Source organism: Strix uralensis, chromosome 5 (assembly GCF_047716275.1).
Source record: "Strix uralensis isolate ZFMK-TIS-50842 chromosome 5, bStrUra1, whole genome shotgun sequence".
In the NCBI taxonomy this organism is placed as follows: domain Eukaryota; kingdom Metazoa; phylum Chordata; class Aves; order Strigiformes; family Strigidae; genus Strix; species Strix uralensis.
In genome coordinates this window covers 58,637,418-58,663,222 of record NC_133976.1, presented here as the reverse complement: position 1 = coordinate 58,663,222, position 25,805 = coordinate 58,637,418, and the positions used below count along the sequence as shown (strand labels likewise).

Here is a 25,805-nt window from a genome sequence, read left to right as displayed (position 1 = left end):
TGTACTCATTTTATTTTTTCTCCATGGAAGGATATAATTGCATCTGGAGACATAGGCAGCTGCTGTTGGTTTGTGCTGTCCTTGGTCCATGCTGTTGCAGGTAACAGTTGGGAGCAGATCTCTTTCCATGCTCTGTAAAGGCACTGTGCACAGCAAACAGGGGAGGCTGCAGAACTGATTAACAGGGAGAAAATGAGCTGTTCTGGTGTTTCCAGAGGATATGGAAGGAGATACAAGGTAATATTATTCCTTTTAGCTCTTGCCCCACACATTGAATAAACCTGAGTTGTAGTTGCTGTCCTAGAAGGTTGCATTTTTGCCTTCCCACTCCTCTTTTGGTTTTTTTTTCAGTTGCTACGAGGTAGAAATGATCCAGAGTGGATTGACATGTTTTAAAGGAAGGGGGAGGATTTTTGTAAATATTCAACCAATAGTAACTTTGGTCATGTGATGAGATGTCTTTGCTGGAGATAGTTTTATTTCAGCACAAGTGATGCCCAAGTTCTGTCCCTTAATGTAATGGAGCCTTATAAAGGGGAATCAAGGACCTGTAAATATTGGGGAAGAGAATGCAAAGAATGAATTGCATCTCCTCTGCCCTCCACACCCTCTCTCCCTTCTCCTCTTGCTGTCTTTAAATAGTTTGGTGTTTGAGTGGTAGAAACAGGTGCAAGAGCAAAACCTGCATGTGTAATAGAAAAGCTACACAAAGCATGCTTCATGTATACCATCTGCCTCTTTGTACTGTCATTCCTTTCCACTGAGAGGGGGTTCCTGGCAGTCCAGCTTGGCTTTGTATGTGATTCTGTTTAAAAGTCAGGAATAATTAGCCTTTGTTGGATTATATGCCGTATTTGAATGTGAGTCAAGTTTCTAGTGTCCTAGATACTGCTCAGAAGTAAACTGTGTTTCCCATCCCAAAGTCCTGCAACTCAGGCAGGCAGGATACAGGCAGCACAGAGTGAGATTAAATGGGCAACTCCTGTTGGCCTTCTAGCTGCTGCTGTTAGTGTTACACGTGCTAAGGACTTCATACCTTCAGTTCTGAAGGGATTGAGGCTGCCATATCATTAATGAAATAAAAGGACTGAGACACCACTGCATTGCAGCAGCACACGGGAGCTGGGTATCATATGAAGTGAATATGGTCCTTTTTATACTTAAGGCTGGCACTTCTGCCTGGATGTATTTAGCAAGAGCAGCACAGTGTCTACAGCAACTCCCCTCCTGCTTTCTTACCATCCAAAGCCTAAATCTTTCCCAGAACATGTGCTAAGAGCAGGAGAACCTCTGGCAGGGCAGTATTTGCATGATCACTTCTAGTTCATAGCGTAGCAAAGGAATACAGTGTTTTACTGGGATTTGGTTTGTGTTTAATCTGTGATCAGCATGTTGGAATTACAGGGTTTTAATACATGTGTGTATCATTTTAAACCCTCCAATGGTTACAGGGTGTTTGCAAGTACATGAATATGCTGCTGCTTGTGTTTGTGTCTGCCAGAGGATGCAGAGAGACCATCCACCAGCATGCCTGGCTCCATGCCTTGTCTGAGGGACTGCTGAAGGTTAACTGAGCAGGACTGCCACTTGGTGGAACGAAGCCAGGAAGAGCTTGCAGCTCTTTCTGCCCTGTGAGAGATGGGCTCAGTGAGCCGTGGTGCCTGGCACTGCTTGAAGCTAGAGGAGTGCAGGGCGTTCACCAGTATCAACAGAGCCTTGCTGCTGCTGCTGCTGGAAAGGCACTCGGCAAGGAGGTGGGGTGGGTTTGTTACTCTCGAGCCTTGCCTGCCACAGCAGGGTTTGGTTAGTGGAAGTGTTCTTGGGCAGTTCTGGTCAAAATGGTTTTATCAGAGGGAACCACGGCACAGGGTTATCTACTCTGTCTCTGATCTGTAGTTGTGAAGGCAGATTATGGACCCTGGAAAAGACAGTTAAGAAAACATCCCTATTCCTGCTCTCCCTTAGGACACATCAGGAAGATGCTGTCAGGCAGGTCTGGGGGATTCTGAGCAGCCAGCTTCGACGTTACAAAACCAAGACAATACTTTATTTCCTTTTTCTCTACATAGTAGCTCTTCCCGTGATTTACACCACAGCTTATCTCGGGCACTGAGGGTGGAGGCTGTGCAAGCTATTCAAAGAATTATTTTTCACTTGTCACAGCTCTGGGGCCATGGAGCAATAGAATGAAACAGTGGAATAGAAGAAGGAGGGCTCTAAGAATGAGCGCTGACTGGAGAAAGGAATATAGGGCCCATTAAAAAAAAAAAAATGGAGAGAGGGGACTCCTATGGATTTGGGACTGCCAGCAATAAATTCAACATCTGTGTGATGGATTGGTCTTCCACAGAGGTAGCTATTGTCCTCCCCTTCACCCAACTGGAAATGAAAAAAATGTTTAGCAAAATTAACGTTTAATAGTGTGCTTTCTCCCCTCTGCCTTATCAGATCATCACACTAAGCATGTAAGCCAGCTCTCATGACAATCCATCTCCCCGATGTTGTGGGTTCCTGAGATTGTATTGCACCCTTCCTCCACTTCTTCCAGGGCTTCCTGTGAAGTGCTGCCTGCAACTCCAAATGCCCTTATCTTCAAAGCCCTCCCTGGCCCTGTGCCTACCCCGGGAGCCACTGATGTCCCACACGTACTCCACTGCCTGACGTTTCCATGTCCTCAGCTGCTATAGCTTGTGCCCGTAGGATGGCCGAGACCTGCTTCTGCCTAGGGCAGCCTCTGCCTAAGTCTGGTCAGCATCCGGAAATGAGTGGGGGGTTTTCTGTTGGGTTTTTTGTTTGTTTTTTTTTTTTTTTTTTGCTGGTGTTTTTTGCTTTAGCTGAAGTTAAACTTAAGTTTGCAGTTCCTGCTTGCAGTCCGCCTCCTCCGTCAGGGACTGACCGGGGATAAAAAAGGATGCAACCTTCGTTCAGGGCTTTTCTCGGAGAATTCAGCCTTCCGTGGGGCGGGTGCATCTCCCGGGCCCGCTGCCCCTGGGGACTCGCTGTGTTTCTCGGCTACCGCTCTGTCCCCTTTCCTCCCGTGTTCCCTCCCCGCCCCGCCGGCTGCTTGGGGGCTGACCCTGACACCCGTTTCTCAGCCCTTCCCCTCCTCTCCTGACGAGGGGCGCGGGGGGACCCCGCCCCACGGGGGACCCCGCCCCACGGGGGACCCCGCCCCACGGGGGACCCCGCCCCACGGGGGACCCCGCCCCACGGGGGACCCCGCCCCGGAAGCCCCGACCCCGGCCCCCCGCCCCGCCCCTGGGCGGGCGGTGGCGGGCGGCGGCGGCGGCGGCAGCAGTCGGAGTGGCCGCCCCCATGTCGGGCCCGCGGGGCGCCCTGCAAGCCTGGTGCCGCCGGCAGTGCGAGGGGTACCGCGGCGTGGAGATCCGAGACCTCAGCGCCTCCTTCCGCGACGGCCTGGCCTTCTGCGCCATCCTGCACCGGCACCGGCCCGACCTCCTGTGAGTGGGGCGGCGGTGGCCCTGCAGGCCGCGCCGCACCGGCCTCGCCTCGCCCCGCCGCGCTGGACGGGCCGCCGCGGGGCCCGGCTCCGGCCGGCGACGGCCGGGGGCAGGAGGGGGGCCCGGAGGCTGTGGGTGCGGGGGGTGCCGGGAGCCCCGTTTCTGGAGGGGCTGGGCCGTTTGTGCCCCTTTGCAGCGCTGCTGGGGGCAGCCGGGACGGGCGGGGGGCTCGCAGGGAGGTGGAGGCGCCATAGGAGACGGCTCTAGGCCGCCTGGCAGGGAGGGACAGGAGCTCCCTGTGCATGGACGTGGGGCTTCAGGGGCAGGGACCGCAGCAGGGCTCCGTTGCCTTCTGAAATAGTCTGGTGCCGGGATGAAGGCTGCCTTGTTTCAGTGAACGGCCTTCTGACCCGGGCTCGCAGACCATCACGGTCAGGGGCTAGCAAGAGTCATGTGGGTACAGGCCGAGGAGAGCACAGAGGTGGGCTAGGTCTGTACAGCCGGCTGGGAGCGGAGCCTGCCAGGGAGGAGGTATGGCGCTGGCAGCTGGGCGTGGGTCCTGCTCGCCTCTGATGGAAGTGGGCATTCCCACTTCCCGAGGACTGGAGGCCTGCCCAGCACAGGGACATTCCTGGCTGCCAGAAGCAGCCGCTTTGAAACATGCAGAGTCCTGGACCAGGTTGCTTCTTGCATTTGCTTCCAGCTGGTTTTCTGTGGATGCCGCAGTGATAGCAGGAGGTAACAAATACCAGCAGGGATTTCGAGCCTTGCTAGCTTCCCCCCCGGCAAATGGCTTGGAGTTGAGTTTTCTCCATCAGCCTCCTTTTTGAAGGGTGGCTCTGGGAGGGGAATGTGAGTTTCAGGAGGCAGCTGGTAAGTTTGGGATTGCTTGGGGGCATGGGGCATGGTGTCAGGCTGGAGAAACTGGCTGAACTGCTGGAAGGAATCTGCCCCAACCTGCCGTAGCCCTGCACTGCTGGGAATCTGCCTCCTATCTGCTCTGATCTTTGGTAGCCCTTGCAATGCAGGTAGGCATCGCCCCACCTTGCCGTGCCTCCAGCGTGCACATGCTCCTCACCTGTCAGCAAAGCCCAGCAGTGCGTCCCCTGTCACATTCTGCTCCAGGACTGGTGGCTCTTCCATTGAGGTTGCCTGAGGTGACCAAGTCCTCTTTTCTGAGCTAGCCCTGGGACAGCCTTTTGTCATGACAGCAACCCCTAGCAGGCCGAGGGTTGACAGCAACTCCACCCTGGAGCTGTGGTGTCCATGAGAGGGCAAAACAGGCCTGTGTTCTTACAAGCAGAAGCTGAACAGGTAGGCTAGAAACCAGACTGCTGCTTGCTGTGTTTCAGGTGGCTGCCACAAAACCCTCAGCATGGCCTTCGGGAACCACTGAGAGCCGAGACGTATGGTGGCTTTGCATCGCTCTGGGTCTTGAGGGAGCTGCATGGTCTTGTGTCCTGGCAGCTCCTGGGTGGTGTGGCTTGCTCTGACCAGCTAGGATAGAGCTTCTGAAAACGCTTCCAGTCGCAAGGCTACTGGAGGGGAAGAGTAGTTTCTGAAATGTTAAAATTTTTTTCTTTTTTTTCTAAGTGGCACAGTAACTGGGAACTGAAAAGCAGAGTTTCAGCAAAAGCTTATGATAAACACCACTAAAACCACCTGATGCTTTCTCATTAACCGTATTTACCATCTCATTAAGCAGCAGCCACTGCTTTTAAGTTGTTAGTGGGCTTAAATCTGCTCCTGGCAGATGTCTTAACTAAATACTTCACAGGTCCTGTGCATGAGCTGTATTGTAGAGACAAAGCCCAGGGCCTTACAAGGACATGGCATGTTGTAGAAGGATTTTCAGAGGGTGGTCAGGAGAGTAGCATCATTTCATCTGATTCCAGCTGCTTCAGCCTGTCCCAGTTTGGAAGTGGGAAGATCAGATCAGAGGCGGTAAATCTCTTGACTGCAGAGGAAAAGTGGTTGCCCTTCTTTTCTTCTAAAGTGCTTTCAGTCAGCCCAGTAATGGGTCTTGGCAGGGATCCGTGAGTACGTTTCTGACCTTGCGTAGTCTTCCTTTGTGTGGGGCTCTCTTGGCCTGGACGAGATGGCCGCGCTGCTCCCCAAGGGCTGAAGTTCCTCCGTACTGCTTCCCCACTTCCTGCTGACTTCCCCTTGGGTTGTGGTGGAGAGGAACGAGGACATCCATACAAGAGCAGAGCTGGAGCTCTCTTCTCTACTTGTGTGACACCACTCCTCTGGCAGCCTGATCTTCCGAGCTTTATTTTGCTGCTGTAGTGGCTGTTTGTCTGTCCCAGCTGTCTGACCCTGCCAGGACACCCCCCTGTTGTGCTGCTGTGCTGGCAGGTGACACGCTGGGGAAGAGGCTGTCGTGAAAAGCCCTGTGAGTAAGTGAGGCTGAGGACAGTTTTCTGTGTTACCCTTGATTTGAACACGATTGCCTTGGGATGAGGCAGGTGGCATCGGAGGGATGCTCCCCTGAAGAGCTTAGAGCAGCTCCCTGCAGAGCTCTTGGAAACACTAGAGTTTGGGTTCTTTTTGAAGTAGACTGGGAAGAGTTCACTGTCTACTGAATCCGGCTAAAGGTGTCTTGAACTCACCAGCAAGGATGAGGTGCATACCTGCAGGACCTGTGTGTTGAACCGTGAAGCTGAAAGTCCCTGCCTGTAGCTCCGCTACTGTACACACCTCACTTGGTTTCACTGCCTCTCTCTCCCAGTTGGGGAAATGGGAAGCCTTTGACTGCACTGCTGGCTGTGTGATCTTGAGGCAAGACATTTAATCTCTTCTTTTCCCTTGTCAGTTAAGCTGCAAGCATCCAGGCCAACTTGACAGTGGGCTGTGGGGATTAATGAGTTTGTTTGCTCAGTGCTCTAGAAATGTAAAGCACGAAATTAGTGTTTACAAGACATTTGTCACAACTTAGTGAAGCAAAAAGAGTCTTTCAGCGTCCCAAGCTGTGCAGCCTCCCCGGAGCTCAGGGCAGGTTCTTGGCATTCGGAGGCGAGAAGAATAAGAGAGCATGGCACATGCCTTTTGAGTGCTGAGAGAGATGGAGGCTTGAGGGAAACAGGAGATGAGAGCTGTGCGTTAGAAATGCTGTTTTGTGTCCCTAGAGCCGTGGGTTCGGTTACAGGCAGGATCACAAATCTCATTTGTTCCTTCCCATGTACTGTCTGCATTTCCCTGACAAGACCTCGAAAGCTCAAGGGCTTATTAAGCAGCACTGCCGTTAAAGTGCTCATGATTTATGTTTGAGGAATCCAGGAATTTGCTCTGGTTTTAGCTGTACGGCACACCCTTCCCCCTTCCCTGGTTCTGCTGTGCTCCCTGGCAGCTGCCCTAAACCCTGGAGTGCTTAGTGGCTCGGTATGTATCTAATTAGGTGAGTGCTTGGGATGTTATTTGCATAGAAATATTACTCCAGGATGTGCTACAACACTGGGGTGTGCTGAGTTAAGATGGTTGTTCAGCTGGGATATCCAGAGTCTTGCCTATTCTTACATCCAATCCCTTGGACTGGTATGTTGTCAGGAGAGGAGCCTGAGCAGGGCTGGATGAAAGGCTGCTGAGATCAGGGCAAGGAAATAACGTGACATGCAGCCACATGTCACAGAGCCGCAAAATGACAAGTTCTGAGATTCTGCAGAGGAGGCAGTTTATAGAGAGGAAAGGGGTATGTCTGGAGTGACCTTTCCCCCTGCCTGAGACGGCTTGAATGTTGGTACAGGGAACATGCCCAGAGCCACAGGGATGCCACGCAACAGAGTGGCATGTGGGAGTGCTCATGTTGGGAGTGATGGAGATCAGTGTGGTCCTGTTTGGCTTGTTCAGAGAGGGAGCTGGAAAATGCAGCGGAGAGGAACTGAATAAACTGTGATCCTTGGGGCCTCGTACTGATGGACTTCAATATCTCCGGTAAAAGCTCTCTGAGAACCTACAATCCTATGTTAGTGGAAAAAATGTTCTATTCCCTTGCTGCTTGGTAGCCCCCCTGTTACTTCTTGAGCTTCACGTCCTGTCTGCTGCCATCTGCTTTCCCAGACATATTTGCCTTGATTTACTAAAATGGCTTTGGTTCACTGAGGCAGAGCGGAATGGACGTGATGTTTTGTCTGTCAAAAATTTACTCTCCCAGCCCAGGCCACCAAGGAGTCCTCGAGCTTCCAGCTGCACCACTCCCATATTCTGAAAGTGAGGGCATTCAAAATGAAGGTCATGAATGTTTAGTGGGCAGTTGATATATCAACTTCTCTGTCATAGCTTCTCCTGTGTTCCCGAGCTTTTCTTTAAAAGAAAAAAAAAAAAAAACAAAACAAGCAAGGTTAAAGGAGTTCTCTGGACAAAAAAAAAAAAAAGACTTAGGGAAAAAACATCTCCCAGTGGAAACTAGTCATAAATACAAAAAAGGCACTATTTTCACATCAAAGCAAAGGCTGCAGCTGAAGCCTTTTCTCACCAGTGTGTAGAGAGCAAAAAGTTGCAGTATTTTGAACAGGCTGAGTGCTGTGTCTGTATTTGCATGAGCTTTTGGAAAGGTACGTAACACAGAGCTGGATGCTCAGCCCATCTTCTGCATGTCTGCCGCATTTGCTCCCACAGCAGCGAGCGGGTGCAGTTTCATTTAGCTGGGAGGAAACGGCACCAACAGCCTCTCGCTTTTGAACGGAGGAAGTATAATTTTATGGTGGCGCAGGCAGCTGGGAAAATCTTTCCGAGCTCATCACAGACTTCCTCTGCAGCATTGGGAAAGGCGTGCGAGGGGCTTCCAGAAGGGGCCGGTTGCCCTGCGTTGCGGTGCTGGGGTGGTGTTACAGGAAAAGGCAATAAAATCCAAAGGGGGATGGAGGAAGGGAGGCTCCCACAGCCCCTCTCTGTGGGCGCACGGCTGGGGATTTGCCGTCTCCCCCAGTTCCTGCACACCGCCCTTGGGGTGGGGGACACATTCCCTCCTCTAATCCAAATTCTGTTTCTGGGTTGGTCTCCCAAGCTTTGACACCTCTCTCTGGGCCGTCGGGGTGGCTTCGCCTGACCCTAAACCTTTCTGGGCTGTGTCCTCTGTGAATCCAGCTCGCAGGCACACCGAGCTGCTGCATGAGGGTTTTTTGGTGACAAAGCTGAGATCCTTGGCAGGAAGGGGCTGTAATCAGTTTAGTGTGATGCTGTTTTCACACATTATACCCACGCACACATGCAAAGGCCTAACTAACTCCTTCCTCTATTTCTTCCCCTCTATTGAAAACCTGCAGACTGCTTTAACCCTCCACCCTCTCCTCCTCTGATGAAGGCAGCTAGTTATCCCTGTGGCTGGGCTGATTCAATCCCCTGAAGGGATCCAGGGGCACAAGTTAAATGCCACAATGTGCCTGGGTTGGGAACTGCTGGGGTTCCTCTCTGTGCCCAGAATGCCTTGCATTCAGCAAGCTGCCTCACTGGAAAGGCTGCAGCTGAGGATGGTTTGCTATGTACCGCGAGTGTTGGGGGGCAGCCAAGGACAGAAGTGCAGTTTGTCACTCCATATCCTGTGGTCACCTCAAATTCCTTAAGGTGGTGTAGGGAGGTTTGTCTAAGGACCATCGTAGCAGGAAGAGATCTAGCACAGGCGGCTCTTGAGGTGGGGGATCTGCTTCCTCATCCTCCTTCTGCTGTTGTGCTGGTGGCATTGGAGGGGCAAGTTCAGGTGATGTTGTGCACCCTTCAGTGCAGCAGTGTGTGGTGCTAATCAGAACGTGGCCCTGGTATTTCTGCAGCCTTTAATCGCAAGGGCAGGAGAAGCGGATAACGAGAGACAAGAATGACATTTTAATTTCCTGGTTACCACCCATTTGGGACTTGCTTTCTTTTTTTAATTGCAATTTCCCTTTGGTTTCTTTGTCCCTTTACAACCTGAAAACTGTTTTGCCAAGGTTTTGTTTATCTAGGATCTTCTATGTTTTGGGTTGTTGTAAGGTTGGCTGTCCTGGGAACCTGCATGTGGTAGCATTGGGGCACTTTTCCTCTTCACCTCATGTGGCTTTTTTGTGTTTTCTCATTTTAGAGACTTTGATTCTCTCTCCAAGGATGATGTCTATGAGAATAACCGCTTGGTAAGTCCCCGTTATGCAGTGCACAGAAAGAAGAAAGGACATGAGAATGATTTGATGGAGGTCATGGAGTGTGGGAGGACTTCGTGATGGTAGTGAGGGTGTAAGAAAAATCTGTGTTTGTAAGTAACAGACAAAAGCTTCTCTGGAAACATAAGGGAATCTGAAACATCAGCTTCCAGCCTGTACTGAAGAGAAGATAAGATGGTTATCCTGGTAGTTGCCAAGACAACATCTCAGGTGAAGATTAAAATGGTGCAACATCTTCTTGACCTCAGCTGTGCCAGGCTTGCAGGCAATGGAAGCAGGAACCTAGTTTTACTTCAGGCATAAGCAGAGAGGAAGGTCATGCTGAACCTGGGCTGTTCTGCAATGTTCCCTTCCCACTTGGGACACCTGGAGCCAACAGCCGAAGCAGGCAGTGGGGAATGGGGAGATGCCTAACTCCAGGGGCTAGGGGTAGGACAGAGCAGCAATAGCCTTGGTTTTCTTTGCTGAGAGAAAGACCTAAGTGCTGCAGGCTCCATCTGATAGTCCGTGGAGAGACATGGGCCATCACCTTCCCAAGATGAGTTGAGCTAGGTCTTCTGGGTTTTCAGGATTAGAGCTCTCCAGTTGGGTCCTGGCCACACCCTTTCCTAGACCAGTTGGCCTCTTTCAGCCTAATCAGTCAACGGGTTCCTTGTCCTATTAGTGACCCCTAAGCTGGGATCTCTCTTGCTCCCTGCTGCTTGCAGCCTTGTGTTCAGCAAGGCTCAGTCCAAAGAACCAGCTTAAAGCCAGGCTGAGCAGAGCAGGGTGTCCACAAGGGGCATTTTACACCTCCAGTTACTGTAAATACCCATTTTGATTTATTTCTCCATTCCTTTTCTTTAGATCCCACACACTGCACAGCATCTTGTGCCCCAGAGACCAGGCACCTTCAGTCTTTACCCACACACTGCACCTGGTATTTCACCATTCAGTCCCCACACCACTCTCATCCCATCCTGACTCACTGTCTCTTCAGTCCTTGCTGTAGTCTTGCATCCCCCCTCTTTTGGAGATCAATGTGGGTGCATTGCCCTTGGCAGAACAGCAGGATGGCCGGCATATAGCCAGTAATCCACATACACTGCTAAGTGTGAAGCTCTCAAACAGCTATTTTCCTCCTTCACTCCTTCTTTTCAAGTAGTCATGTATGCAGCTGTAGGAGCTGTGTGCTCCTTATCACAATGTCCTTGTCATTACTGCTTGCTGAGACACAAAAAAGTGCTGAAGTGGCTTGTGCATGGCCCGCTGCTGGCTGGTGAGCCGGGATGGCTATGTTAACTGTGGGAGGGGAAGAGGTGGCACCCAAGAGTGTGAAAGAATGGACCGAGTTGGTGTTTCTGTGGGGTGAGCATTTGGGGTGGCCAGGGACCCTACTCAGTAGACCTGGTGTGTGGCTGTGTTGCTGAAAGTATCTGCCAGCCCTCGGCCCTTGCTGGTGCCAGCCAAGGCTCTGTTGGGCTCTTGTGTGAGTGCACTGGTGGTGTGCCCATTTCACGGGTTGAAAAAGCACTGATTTTTTTTTTTTTTTTTTGTTTTTTCTTCCGATGAAAACTGAGACCCTCCCTGTCCCAGTGCAGTAGCTGAATGCCAGGACCCCTCAGGTGGGAGTTGCAGGGGCACAGGCAGATGAAGTGACTTGAAGGAAAGGGCAGCTGCAGCAACTTGTTCCCTTGTTTCTGATGCCACCTTCCCAGTCAAGTGGTGTGTCTGGGAGCCTCTGTCCATCAGGGATCATAGATCATAGAATGGCTTGGGTTGGAAGGGAACCCAAGCCATGGGCCTGGGCAGGGACACTTTCCAACTAGACCAGTTTGCTTCAAAGCCCCGTCCAGCCTGGCCTTGAACGCTTCCAGGGAGGCGACATCCACAGCATCTCTGGGCAACCGGTTCCAGTGTCTCACCACCCTCACAGTGAAGAATTTCTTCATAATATCTAATCTAAATCTACCCTCTTTCAGTTTAAAACCATTACCCCTTGTCCTATCACTACACTCCCTGATAAAGAGTCCCTCCCCATCTTTCCTGTAGCCCCTTTTAAGTACTGGAAAGCTGCTATAAGGTCGCCCCGGAGCCTTCCCTTCTCCAGGCTGAACAACCCCAACTCTCTCAGCCTGTTCTCATAAGGGAGGTACTCCAGCCCTCTGATCATCTTCGTGGCCCTCCTCTGGATTCACTCTCAACAGGTCCATGTCCTATGCTGGGGGCCCCAGAGCTGGACACAGCACTACAGGTGGGGTCTCATGAGGGTGGAGCAGAGGGGAAGAATCGCCTCCCTCGACCTGTTGGCCACACTTCTCTTGATGCAGCCCAGGATATCGTTGGCTTTCTGGACTGCAAGTGCACATTACTGGCTCGTAATCAGTTTTTCATCCACTAATACCCCCAGTCCTTCTCCTCAATCCACTCATCCCCCAGCTGGTATTGATACTGGGGATTGCCCTGACCCATGTGCAGGGCCTTGCACTTGGCCTTGTTGAACTTCATGAAGATTGCACAGGCCCACCTCTTAAGCGTGTTCAGGTCCCTCTGGATGGCACATCCCTTCCCTACAGTGTGTCAACTGCACCACACAGCTTGGTGTCATCATCAAACTTTCTGAGAGTGCACTCAATCCCACTGTCCGTGTCACCAACAAAGATGTTAAACAGCCCTGGTCCTAGTACTGACCCCTGAGGAACATCACTCGTCACTGCTCTCCACTTGGACATCAAACCATTGACTGCAGCTCTTTGAGTGCAACCATCCAGCCATACATAGACTTACTACTTAACCTTCCCCAGGGTCCTTCCGACTTGATTTCTCTGTTATTTTTCAGAGATTATCAGTTTTCTCTCCTTAATGCCTCTCTCTGTTGTTCCTGCAGGCCTTTGAATTGGCAGAGCGGGAGCTGGGCATCCCAGCTCTGCTAGATCCCAATGACATGGTCTCCATGAAAGTTCCAGACTGCCTCAGCATCATGACTTATGTGTCTCAGTATTACAACCATTTCAATAACCCCAGCCAAGGTGAGTGTTCTTCCACCCCTGTGGCTTCCAGTTTGCCCCCACTTGAGTACAGGAAACCCAGCATTACCTGTGCTTCCTCCTTCCTATGGCAAATGGGAGCCATGTGTGTTTGTGGGGAAGGGGAGAGGAGTGGGTAGTACCTGCCTCTCCTGGATCTTGTTGGTGCTGGTGAGGAAGGCCTGGAACAGGGAGTGGGATAGAGCCAGGTTTCACAAGAGGTGGGGAGTGATTTAACAGCTCAGGCTGGTGAAAGAGGAACGCCTTGTTTCTCCTCCCTCCGCGCTGCATTCCTGCCACTTGGGTTGGGTCACCACCCCTGGTTCTCATCAGACCCCTTTGTGATCTGCTTTAACCCACTAAAATGAGAGAAAGCTAGATAGGCAAGCTGCCTACTGCAGCTCATTTTTATCACATCAGTGAGTGTAAAGTGACTGGAGGACAGAGGGAAGGGAGCCAGGGTGGAGTGTCTCAAATCAGCTCATCTCTCCTTGCAACTGCGACCTGAGCTAAGTGCTACTCTGAGACAGCTCTTCCAGGGCATCCCTCCTGGGTGGAGATGAGGGCTCCAGGTCTCCTCTGCTCCACTCTCTAGCTGCAGCATCAGATAAATCTCTTCCATGTGTGTACACTTCTCCAGGGATGCTGGTCTCCCATCTGAGAACTGCTGTGTGAGTGCCAGCCCTGGTGGGCAAGGGATACTTCACAGACTTGCTGACAGCACAGAAGCCCTGGGGCCCAGTGGGTCACAACAATAGATCAGCAGTTACCTGGGGTGCTCTGGGCTTTAAGCATTGCTTAGGGACTTGGTTACAGGGAAACCAAGTAGCATTTGATGAGTAAATCAAATCACAGTGAGAGGCTGGTGTCCCTGGCCCACAGAAGGGGATCCACAGCAGGGCCAGCCTCTCTGGCAGCCTTGCAGCTGACCCATTATTAGATTGTGTTTGTCTCTTCCACCTAAAATAGGCACTGAAGCATCGGGAGTGGCAAGTCCTGTCCTATGTCACAAGGCGGGATGATTTTTTTTTTCCCCTCCCCTTCCCCCACACGGGTGGTGTGAGTCACAGCTTCTCTCAGTGCCTGATCCTTCTTGCCTTCTGCCTCCAGCCAGAGTCCCTCCGCCTATGAAGCGCCCAGCTGCTGCCTCCTCGCCTCCTCTGCTGTCCCACAAGAAGCCCGTGGCAGCGGTGGAGAGTTCCCCAGCACCACAGGTACCTTATTTCTTGATTCAAAGCCAAGCTGAGGCAGTGGTGCTCCCTGCACTGTGGGTGAGGAGATGGAAGAGAGCCTATCACAGCGGGATGGATCTTTGCAGGGGGCTACCTGTGTATTTTGGGGTGGGGGGGTTGTTTGGGATTTTGGTGCCTTGGGGGACTCAGCTGAGAGAGTGATTTCTCTCTAGAAGTCTGTGGACTGAAATTTGTCCATGGCAGGCAAGAGTTTGGGTGGATTGGTGCTAGATGGTTCCTTGAGCCACCCAGGGCACAAGCACCCTCCTTCCTATGGGAGGATAACCATGTAGATGAGGAAAGAGCAGGAATGTGGGATTAGAATAGCAGAAAAGATGCCTTTTACTTTCTTGGCCCTTTATTTCAGGTTTTAGCAGATGTCTAGGATGGCACATTTTCCAAAGAGAGGGGGTTCCTCTTGCAGGTCCCTGCTGCCTGGGGTTTAGATTAGTCCCTCCCACAGCCCTTCAGCCCTAGACAGGGGCAAGGCAGCTTTTGGAGTGGCGCCTTCTAATTTGGGAAGAGGCAGACTGCCTGTGTTTGGACTTGGGGGCAGCTGTTCTGTGCATTGTCAGCCCCTGAGGTCAGCCCCTGAGCTGTGCCACAAGCGCTCAGCAATGGGCCTTGCACAGGGAGCAGCTGCTCTGGAGGAGCTGTGGGCTGGGGAGCAGCTTGTGACCCCCATCCTGAGCTCCACACGCGTTGTCTCAGGATGATGCCCCCTCAGACCTGTCGGAGCGGTCCCAGCGCACCACACTCAGCAGTACCTGCGCGGCCTGCCAGCAGCACGTCCATCTGGTCCAGCGCTACCTGGCTGAGGGCAAGCTCTACCACCGCCAGTGCTTTAGGTATGTCATGGCCAGGCCTGGTGGGGCAGCCACTCTCCTCGGCAAACTGCACGTCTGTGGCCAGCTGCACCCCATCTTTGCGTGTCTGTGTCCTTGGGCAGCGTAGACCATCGATGACAGTGTCCAAAATCAGACTGAAGAGGGTCCATTTGCCTGCCAGCCCCCTGTCCCAGAGGTCTGACTGGCCTTGTGTCCAGCTGTGTGCTGTTTGCCTCCCCTACTCCCTGTTGCCTTGCTCTCTTGTGCTTTCGCACTTCACTGACTTGGGATCTCAGCCCCTTTGTGCTTTTCCCACCTCCATAAACCAGGATGCTCTGCCTCTTTGCCATCTGCCTACCCAGACCCCCTGCCACCACCTTCCAATGAGGTCTAAGTCAGGACATCATCCTACAGACCTCCTTCCACCTACAGTCCACATCCTCAACTGGATATACAGGCTCCTACGCTGCCTGGGGTGGTGCTGAGCTCTCAGGGGAGCATGTGGAGAGCTGCAGTTACCAAACTGAGGAATGAGGGATTAGACGTCAGCAGGTCTGCGGTTACTCCCTGCGTGCAGGTCCTTACCTGCAGCACCTGTGAAGTCATTTCGCTTTGCTTTCCCTGCTCTGATGATGAAAGTATGAGATCTCTCCTGTGGACCACAGGACAAGAGCTGGCAAGTGGGCAGCTGGCATCCGAGGACAGAAATATTGAGCCACTGGGAAGCTACAGGAGGCCTCATTCACTTGTATAAACAGTTCCTGCCTAAGCCAACTGGGGATGTGTCATAGAAACAGCAGGAAGGGAGCTGAGCTGGGGCCCATCAAGCTTCCCATCTGCAGCTGGGGCAAAAACAGGAGTTTTGGGGTTTGGTCCTGTTTGGTCGGGGATGTCCTGTGGCAGCATTTTCTGTGGGTTGACTGACATAAAACCAAAACAGACCTCTTTGTCCCCTTGTCTGAACTTGCCACCTCTATTTCATCATACCCCTTCTCTCTAGACCCGTTGTGTCCTCACACTTCTGCTCTACATTTCAAAGGAAGCCCCAGTCAACTGGACACCCAGAGCAGAATTCCTCACCAAGTTATCTGCTTGCAGTGTAGGGCAGCCAGCTGCTGTGAGCACCAGGTATTCAGACAAGAAGGAACAGGCTTGGTTTTCATGGGAGTGCTTGATCAGCCCCTTGCCCTTGGCTCTCTTTCATGTAAGCTATCCGCCTCCCTTCCCAGGTGGAAAAGGGCTGACTTGGTTGCCAGTGCTGTGTATTACCCTTGCGCCTGAGGGCTTCATTAGGAGAATTCAAAGGCTCAGTGGGGAGAAAGAGTGGTTGATCCAAGGCAATGTGGCAGACAGTGAAGGATGGGGAAGCTACTAGCCTAGTTTCAACAGGCAAGATAGAGTGTAAGGATGGCCCTACTGCATCATTCCCTCATCTTTCCAACCAAATGCCATGACCCTGGTGGGGACCATGGTCAGCACCAGTGAGGGTGAGCGTGAGACCAGCTAGGCTTGTGTGCTGCTTCTCCTGACTACTCTTCAAGCCTCCAGTGTAGGGATTTCCTGAGTTGGAAGTGGCATAATTTTATTTAATACTCAGAGTTTGGGGGGTTTTGTTTTATTTTTTTTTTCCCCTCACAGATGTGTCTGATGGTTCTTTAACCAATCTGGACCCTTGGCCCCCTCAAGGCAGCCCATAGCTTGCCTGTGCCAGTTCTGAACCAGCTGCTCCCTAATTCCAGTTGATACTCCCTGTTTCATGTCTGTGACTGGTTGATCCTTCTCGAAGGGCCACCTGTGATATTGTAGCGCTCTCTCCTGTCCCCCACCAGCTGCATCTTTTCCAGGAAAACTGTGGGTTTCTGCTTTTCCAGGTCTGGAAACCATGCTGTATCCCACTACTAACTGTTGCCCTTCCACATCTATTAAATCCTTTCTGAGTTGAAGGAGGAGCCCAAATGCATGCAGTATTTGAGTTGTGAACTCCCCATGGGTTCATGCAGTGGCATGGTGATGTTTCTCTCTGTTCCTCTCCTTTCCCAAATGACTTCCCCAAGACTGTGCCAGGATTTAGTAGCAAGGGTGGGAACTAACTCCATGGCCCTGCAAGGATCTCCCAGGTGCATTGCCTTCCCTGAGGGGCAAGATGGTGTTCCCCATCTCAAGGGGCTCTCTCTTCTCACTGGCAGGTGTAAGGAGTGCTCCAGCACGCTGCTCCCGGGGTCATACAAGCCTGGGTCAGAGGCAGGGACTTTTGTCTGCATGCAACATCGTGGTAAACTGGCCATGAGTGGGAAGGTGGAGAGGAGGCCCAGCCCAGACCAACAATCTCCAGAGCTAAGAACTGAAACTGGGGCTGGCAGCATGGATGAGGATGCCCTCCCTGCAGGAGCAGAGGTGGGGAAGGACAACAGTGACTCCCTGGAGAGCATGGCAGAGACCCAGATGCCTGCAGAGGGGCTGGCTGGCCCAGTGGAGAACAGCACACCCAGCAAAGCAGAGACAGCAATGCCCCCTACTCACGCAGACAGTGCGGTGCCTGTCTCCCAGACTCCCCCCAGACCTCCCCTTCCCAGCAAGCCCACAGTGCTCACCCAGGACAAAGCCAGCTCACTGGATGGACGGCTCAGAGACACACGGCCCACCCCTGCCCCAAGGAGGGCCACCGATGCGTCAGCCCTCTCCCCTCCAGCCTCTCATCCCATCCCTCGGCCCAGGTCCACTCTCCAGGGCGAGGGCAGCGAGTGTGGGCCTGGCATGGTGAACGGTAAGAGAGCCCAGTGGTGGCAGGGGTTACCCTCCACCTCCCCAGCAGCCGAGGTGGTTGGCTGCAGGTTGGATGAGTTTCGTTCCTTCTCTGCAGCCTGATGCCCTTCTGCCTCTGAATAAGTCTCAGGCTCGGACACTGAGCCTTCGATTGCCAGCCATCCCCATAGCAGGGAGAGCAGCACTAGGTTTCACGCCTGCCTGCTCCCTTACATTTCTCCAGAGCTCTCCAGGGGGTGCTGCCAGTGTGAAGGGAAGGTGGCAGTGCTCGAGCAGTCTGCAGGTATGGGGACAGAGGGGCATGTGGGTTCTCCAGGTGCAGCTCCTAGGGTGGGGTGGGGAGAAAAGGGCAAAGGGGATGTTTGGGGTTGACTGACTGCACCAACTGTGGGAGAAACAGTGAGGCCTTCAGACAGTGGGACTAACCAGTCTCCTGTGGGGAGATGTGTAAGAGGTTCCTCTTGTTGATTTAACCTCTTTCTTCATGTCCTTTTGATGTTGTGACAGTCTGACCCTGTGTCTTTCTAGGTAGGGTACCTGAACCCAGCCCCCCTGTCCCAAAACCCCGAGGGAGACCCTGCTCCTCTGATCGGTACGTCCTTCTGTTCGCAGATCACCTGCAAACCCCGTAGCAAGTTGGGGCTGTGGGGACGGCTCAGATGTGGTCTCCCATCTCCAGGCTCTTAGGAAGATGTGGTCAGGTCCCTTCCCTTACCTAATGGGTGCCAGCCCAGTACAGTCAGGCTGACAGTGTTTGTCTGTACTTCCCAGGATCTTTGGGTCTTGAGGTTGGTAAAGAGTTTGGGAGCTTCAGAAAGCCGTTTCTGTAGCACGTGCAGACTGCCAGGTGCCTTCTGAAATGGCCCTGCTTGTGGGTGCTGAGAAGGGGACACTTGTCTGCCTTGTGGAGGGTTTGTTCCAGGAAAGGGCCAGTGCAGGGACATTGTGGGTGCCTGGCTGCAACCTTTAGACCTCCTGGGCTCCCACCCAGGAGCCCTCTGGTGTCAATTCATCCTTGCCTGCTCTTGGGACAGAGGTTGCACAAGCACCCTGCATTCGCAATGGCCAAGGAGTGGGTGCCTGCGGCAAGCAGCAGCCACTTTTCTGATTTGCTGAGCCCAGGTGCAGGCTTGCCATGGGCTGTGCCCCCAGAGGAGCAGCACCGCTTCCAGCCACGGGAGTTAGCAAAAAGGAGTCCATCCCTGGGACACTCAGATGATAAGGTGGCAAACAGCCCTCTGAATTGTAGGAAGGAATTGTGACCACAGAGGTCAGGTATCTGATCTCAACTCTCCCTCCATCCACAGCCTGGGGAGCAAAGCTGGGTGTAAGAACATTGTCAGGGAGGGAAGAACAGCTGTGCCCATAAAGCTCAGCCTTTACCACTGCTTAGCAGATGGAGGCTGTAATATTCAGAAACCAAAATGCTGGGTCCAGTGGGCAAGTCGGGCAGGCTGTGCTTTCCTCAGGCCCATAGGTTTGCCCTCAGAGAACGAGACACTTTGTATCTGGGGAAGACTAGGGCCACCCTTGTATGAGAAAGCTGGTTCTGCATGGGAGACATCCCCCTCCATCTGTCCTTTCCCCTGAGGGCTAAGTCCCTCTCCCAGTGCCTCGCTGTCCCGGATTGTCTCTGCTCCTTGCCACCTCAATCTCTCTTTCTCCTCTCCCAGTGCTGGAGCTGCTGTGAGAGCCAAGGACCCACCATGGATGGCCTTAGTGCAAGCAGAGCCCAAGAAGAAGCCAGCTCCCCCTCCCCCGCCGGGCAGCAACCACGAGACTCTGAGTAGGACTTCAGAGGAGGAGGATGGGGAGGAGGCGGGGAAAGCCGGGAGTGAGGAGAGCAGGTCTGATGCCACAGATCCCAAACCATACAACCCCTTTGAGGAGGAGGATGAGGAGGAAGAGGAGAGTGCTGCTGCCCAAAAGAGCACACCTGAGCAGGAGCAGAGCGAGACTGCTGCCAAGCCTCTCCACCCCTGGTATGGCATCACTCCCACCAGCAGCCCGAAGATGAAGAAGCGGCCAGCTCCACGAGCCCCCAGTGCTTCCCTGCTAGGTGAGCTTCCCCCTACTCCCTTATCCCTCCGCAAGCCCTGTGTGTCCCCTCGGAGGCTTCCCCTTCCCAGGCACCTCTGCATCACCCTGGCAGGCCAGGCCTTTATACAGTGATGGTTGTGCTGGGACTTGTGCTAGTCATGTCTTCTCTGCTCACTGGAGCACAGCGTTTGCAGGCAAGACCTTTGTGCTGGAGGGTCCCTTCTGTCTTCTCTGAAGACAGACAGGTGCTGCTTCCATTTGCATTCACCCCTGCCTCCAGTATATACCAGTCTCCCCTTCTCTCCTGGCTGTGCCCTTGTTCCTCCCTGAGCTCTCCATTTGCTTTGCAGCCCACCACCCCATCTCCAGGCTGTCACACTCGGAGCCATCATCCTCCACCCCATCACCAGCCCTCAGCCTCGAGAGCATCAACTCTGAGAATTCAGCCAAGGTGCTGGGTGACCCTGATGAGGCCTCAGTGCCCAAAAGCTCCTCGGAGCCCACTGTCCACACGCCGACGGCCACCAAGACCTCTAGCACTGACATGCCGCTGGCCAGTGTCTCCTCCAGTGAAAGCCCTGCTGCTCCAGCCAGCCTCTCCACCCACTCCTCCTTCTCCTCCTCCAGCGAGCTGGCCAGCTTCAGCGGAGAGGCGCAGCCCAGCACTCCACACACCAGCAGGAGTGTCTCCACTGGCAGCTTAAAGACCAGCCCCAGTCGGCTGCCCCCCAAGCCTCCTGCTGGGGCTAGCCCTACGCCCATCCTCTTGGCTTCCGATGGGGGTGCTGGGAGCCCTAAGACGCCCTCCTCGCCCAAGCCACAGCTGAAGGTGAGGTGGTGACCTTCCTCCCATCCAGATCAGGGGGCGTTTCTTCCCTGTCCATCACTCGGTCACAGTGGGCATCATGAGTCCAGGCTTTGCCCCTTAGGTAGGTTTGGTGTGTGACCCCCTGAAAGTAGGCCTCAGGCCTGTACTTGTTAAATGTTGGCTCTGCTCGTACTCTGCCTGCCCCTTGTGCTAGAGAAGAGGCAGGATATTGTGTGGTCAGAGCAAATAGGAAGGGAACTGTGAAGGAAGATAGTTCAGCATGCTTGTTAGAAGCTGGGGAACTGATGCCAAATAGGAGCATAGCTGGTTTTTGCCCCATGGCTAGGCTGCTGGTGGAGATCAGTGCTGTGTTCCTCACACAGGAGGCTGTGGAGCAGGACAAAACCCTAGGGCTGCCCTGTCTGCTCAGTCCCAGCTGTTGGGATGCTATATCCTTTCCTTTTCCTGGGCCCTCACATATTTCCTTTTGTCCCACTTCTCCAGTCTTCCTGCAAAGAGAATCCCTTCAACCGGAAGCCATCGCCTGCTGCCTCCCCCTCTGCAAAGAAACCTCCCAAGGGCTCCAAGCCAGTGCGTCCTCCTGCACCAGGTCACGGCTTCCCACTGATCAAACGCAAGGTAAAGGGGCCCTTGGGAGCAGGGCAGGGAGCAAAAGCCAGCTCTGTACTGTGGCCCCAGGGCCATAGCTGTGTACATGCACCCTGCTGATGCATGTGTGGGTAGGGATTGCACAGGTGTCTGTGGCAGATGGTGTCTAGGCTAGACCCTGTTGATGGTGGCACCATGATCTCCCTTTGCTCCAGAGTGGGGTGGGGATTTCGGATCCATGCTTAGGTGGAGTGTTCTGTTGTCCCCCCGCCCCTGTTAGTCTTGACCAGCCTTAGGGTTATCCCTGGAAACTGGAGGCTGATGGTGATGGAAGTCTCTGCCTTGTGGTTTGGCAGGTGCAGACAGATCAGTACATCCCTGAGGAAGACATCTATGGGGAGATGGATGCCATCGAGCACCAGCTGGACCAGCTGGAGCACCGTGGGGTGGCTTTGGAGGAAAAACTTCGCAGCACTGAGAAGGGTAGGGTGTTCTGTCTGTGGGTGTGGGGCAGGATGGACCCTAGGGCTGACCTGTGTTCAGCCACAGAGATAGCAGCGGTGACTTCCTCCCTGCTGATGCTGGGGTTGGAAGAGCACAAGGGGCTGGGCTGCGCTTCAAGAATGATCACAGCCGTACCCTGAACTTGGAGATGTCTTTAGAGTGGAAACAGGTGGGAGAAGAGATAAGGTCCCTCTGGGGCCCAGGAACAGGCTGAGTTCACGTTGGATCTAGCCCGGGGCCACTCTCCTGGCTTGGCAGAGCCCAGTCTACTGCAGGGTGATGGGATCCTGCAGAGCTGGGGATGGCTTTGAATTGTCCTTTTGCTTGGCAGACAGCCCTGAGGACAGCCTACTGGTGGACTGGTTCAAACTCATCCATGAGAAGCACATGCTGGTGCGCCACGAATCAGAGCTCATCTACATGTAAGTGTGTGCTAGTGGGTGGGGAGGCACTGACGCTCTTGCAGGGAACCCTGTCTCAGCCCTCCTGAAGCTGTGCTTGCAGGGGAGAGCCTGACCCAGCCTCCTGGCTGGAGAAGGAAGGGAAAGAGGGCAAGCAGACAAATGTATCCAAATACACTCAGAACTGACCCACTTCAAGTCACCAGAGCCCCTGCAGCATCTCCTCCAGGAAGGCCTTGAGCAGCCAGGGCTGGTCCCTGCTGGCAGTTGGCTGCATAGAATGAGATCAGCATCTTGATGGTCCTTTCCAAGCTCACCCCGAACCTTGGGATGATGTTCTGCCTCTCTGGAGCCTTGCAATGGTTTCTGGATGTGCCCCCTTCCCTTGCAGCTTCAAGCAGCAGAACCTGGAGCAGCGGCAGTCAGATGTGGAGTATGAACTGCGTTGCCTCCTCAACAAGCCAGGTAAAGTACCACTCTGGGTGCAGTTACCTCCATTTTCCCCCTGGGCTTCATCCCTGCTCTGTCTAGGTGGGTCTTAGATCTGTAGGGATGCCAGCGCAATCAGCTGGCTTTAGAACTGCTGCCCCATCTCACTGCATGCCCCAGCCTTGTGCAGGGAAGTGCTTCTTTTGTTCCCATGGGATGCCACCTACACAGCTCTCCCTCCACAGCACCACTAGCCCAGCTGGCCCTGCAGCGTGGCAGGGTAGCAGGGGATCATGCTATGGGATCTCTGCCCCAAAAGTTCTGAGTTTGAGCTCCTTCAGCCATTTAATTGCCTGTCCTTCCTCGCACTTTGGCTGGGTAGAGAAGGACTGGACCAATGAGGACCGAGGGAGGGAGAAGGTGCTGATGCAGGAGTTGGTGACCATCATTGAGCAGAGGAACGCAATTGTGAACTGCCTGGACGAGGACCGGCAGAGGTGAGTGAGGAGTGGGGTGGACTGGGGGAGAGAGGAAAAGTGTGGCCACCTGAACGGCTCATGCAGGTTTCCCAAGATGTGCCTGTTGCTGACGTCTTTCACAGGCTTACCAGTTCTTGTCTATTTGAATGCCTTGTGTGGGAAAGACAGGGCAGTACTTGCAGCACGTGGGATTTATCCTGCTGGTGCAAATGCTCACAAGACAGTGATGGATCAGCCCCTCCATGGCTTATAAGTAGGAGGTTCTCTAGCCTTAAACAATACATCAGCTGTTTTCAGGGCTGAGTTGCTGACCTATTTCCCACCCTTTCTTTCAGAGAAGAGGAGGAGGATAAAATGTTGGAAGCCATGATTAAAAGGAAAGGTAAGAAACAGTCAGGAAGATTTTTGGAGTGATGGCTTCACTGCCAACCCCAGTGAGGGGCAGCGTAAGCCATTCATGAAATTGCATGCAGAAGGAGAGATTGAATCTATTCTGTGTAGATTCTGCAGCCTTTCCTGTTAAAGTTTGGGGCACAGTTGTGCTGCACACCCCTGTTATCACAGGAAGAAGCATGCGTACAGTGGAGGGATTTGATTCATGGCTCTCACCCTTGCTCTTGTTGCCATGCGCGTGTGTGTGTACAACCATCAGCATTCCCCAGTAACAACCTCCCTTTGCAACCGCAGAATTTCACAAGGAGACAGAGACTGAAAGCAAGAAGAAAGGCAAATTCAAGCCCATGAAGGTTCTTAAGCTGCTGGGCAACAAGCATGACTCCAAGAGCAAGTCACCCAAGGAGAAAAGCTAGAGCAGGGAACACCAGCAGTGGGAGGGATGTGCTGCCTGACTGCCTGGGCCTCTCTGCAGCTGGCTGGGCCGCCTGCCAGGAAGGGGGGTCTTGTCTCCCTCTGCTCCCCTTGCCTCTCCCCCCGCTCCCTCCCCAGGCACCAGAGCTGCTGCCCCGGGGAGATGCCAGCCCTCTGCCTGGAGTGGGGGAGTCTGACCAAAGTGCTCCCCTACCCAAAGCTGTGGAGGAGCGTGACCGTCCCCCTCTGTGAAACCTCGCTAACGAGGCAGGGAGAAGATGGAGTTGCTTTTCGGATATGTTACCCCATTGCGTGTTCTTGTTATTAACTGAGAAGCAAGCCAAGGAGTTTGGTGTTTGTGGGAAAACTTGCACTAACTGCCCCCCATCCCTTCTCCCGCTCTAACTGTGACAGTTCCATGTGCCTCCGACCTCTGCCAGGAGGGGACTGGGCCTGCCTGTCCCTGCCTGCCCGCTCTTGTCCCCTTCCTGTCCCATTTTTAACTTCAAGAGAAAACTCTGGCATTAGAACCAGAATTCTTTGGGTTTTACTGGCCTGAACTAAAATGTTAATAAAACACTCCCGCATCACGAGGCTCTGGAGCCATAGCCAAAAAAATAACCGGTGCCCTGTTATTTTGAACTGTCCCCTTCCTCGAGGCCAGGGCTGGGTGGGCTCTGTTACAGGGCTGAGAGGACCCAAGGGGATGGTGTACAGCTGCTAGGACATAGCTCACGTGCCCTACTCAGGACATCTTGCCCCCCACTGCTGCTAACCAGCGCTGGCTCTGCTGCCTTTGGGGGGAGGAGGAACATTCCTTTTCCAGGCAAGGGCAGAAAAGCTCAAGACTCAGAGCCAGGAAGGGGCACTGAGCTTGTGCCCCTGCTCACTAGTGCCACCCTTGAGCAGCTGGGAAGAGGGGTGCACTCACAACTGACCTTTACCCAGCTTCATCTGTGTAGACTTTAAAAGTGTGCAGGGGTTGGCTGGCTATTTTTTACATCTGTACTAGATGAATTCAAACCGACCCTAAAACTTCTTAAACCCCTTATTTTATTTGTCATGTGTGTGCGCGTGTGTGTACATTGGAGGAGGGAATGGCGGGGTGGTGTTCTTCCAACCGTCCCTTCCTTCCATTTTTGTTTCCTGCCTTCTCCTCCAAGGCGAGGAGCTATTTATTGAATTGTTGGATCAGTCTGAATTAGAGTTCATGGGTGTTTGGTTGGTCAGCTGTTTGTCATGCCTTTTCATTAGCAAACTAGACCTAACCAGCCTGAAGCAATCTGCTGCAGCCCTTTCTAAAAACCCAACAGGATTTAGCCAAAACGCTCCCGGAGCAGTGCCTTGCAAGGTGGCTGGCGTAGCATTCTGGAAAGGGATCCTCCTTTCCCAAAACCTGAGGGACCTCAGCCCCGTGCTGGTGATGCCATCCCACTCTTGCTGTACCCCAGCAGGCTGATGAGGAGCAGTGGTAGGGGAGATCCCAACGTACATCTTTTCTCCAAGGGGAAACAAATTCACTTTAGAGCTTGCTGTCGCATCACTGTTGCCAAAGGCCATTGGGATTGCTGCAGCCTGACACCCCTTGGCCTTGTGCCTGGTCAGAACTCTGATTTGTAAATTACACTGTACTAACTCCATGACTTCTATTCACCTGAACAGAAATAAAAGAAACATTGGATTTCAAAACCAACTGTGGCTTAGGTTTCTGATTCCTTTGTGTACTCATGCTGTCCTGGGACAGGGCATGCTGCCTGATTTTGGGGAGTGGCTGACGAGTATTGCTAAGAAGCAGATGATGGGATCTTAAGGAAATCAGGAGGTGGACTTTATGCTGGGATTTATGCAGGAATAGCGGGGCATCATGCTTCAGCCTGCTGGAGGACAGAGGTAGCAGTATGTATGAGGTGAGCAAACAGCCATTCCCAGGCTCTGTGGGAGACGGACAGCTATTCTGCATGCCATGCTTTCAGGAACCAAAAAACCACAGGAAGCCTGCAGCAAGGAGCAGCGTGTGCTGGGCTGAAATCCCCTCTCCCTCCTCAGCACAGCTGTGCTCCTGAGCACCTGCCCAGTTCAGCTGCCACCAAGAAGTTTGCTGATGCACATAATCATGCGGACCTCCAGCAACGCCAGAGGCTTGTGTTTGCACAAGGGCGTGCAGCAGCATCTTCCTCACTGCTCTCTGCCAGCATAGCCATTCCCAGAGTGGTGGGGACAGCAGTGGGTTGTAGATGTGGGTGGCAACACACGTTAGCATCGTGCTGTCACAAGAAACCTCCAGCTCTGGGTAGATGGAAAGGAGTGCCAATTTC

General features: G+C 53.2%; 1 protein-coding gene across 4 annotated transcripts; it reads left to right on the top strand.

Moving 5' to 3' along the window:
- The first annotated feature begins 88 nt into the window (after positions 1–88).
- MICALL1 (MICAL like 1) lies at positions 89–25,183 on the top strand. 4 transcript variants are annotated; one of them, XM_074871181.1, is made up of 16 exons: positions 89–237; positions 9,511–9,559; positions 12,453–12,594; positions 13,702–13,805; positions 14,535–14,671; positions 16,837–17,414; positions 17,942–18,005; positions 19,087–19,472; positions 19,804–20,282; positions 20,766–20,900; positions 21,227–21,353; positions 21,706–21,796; positions 22,167–22,240; positions 22,587–22,701; positions 23,019–23,065; positions 23,371–25,183. In XM_074871181.1, exons 1-16 carry the CDS (start codon positions 221–223, stop codon positions 23,490–23,492), a joined length of 2,667 nt encoding a protein of 888 aa, XP_074727282.1. In that variant the 5' UTR covers positions 89–220; the 3' UTR covers positions 23,493–25,183. The 4 variants fall into 4 exon arrangements, 3 of the variants coding, with proteins under 3 accessions (XP_074727282.1, XP_074727281.1, XP_074727283.1); XR_012629254.1 differs by lacking the exon at positions 89–237 and adding an exon at positions 3,280–3,461 and having other exon boundaries at positions 21,710–21,796; positions 23,371–23,462; XM_074871180.1 differs by lacking the exon at positions 89–237 and adding an exon at positions 3,280–3,461.
- Positions 25,184–25,805: the final 622 nt, after the last annotated feature.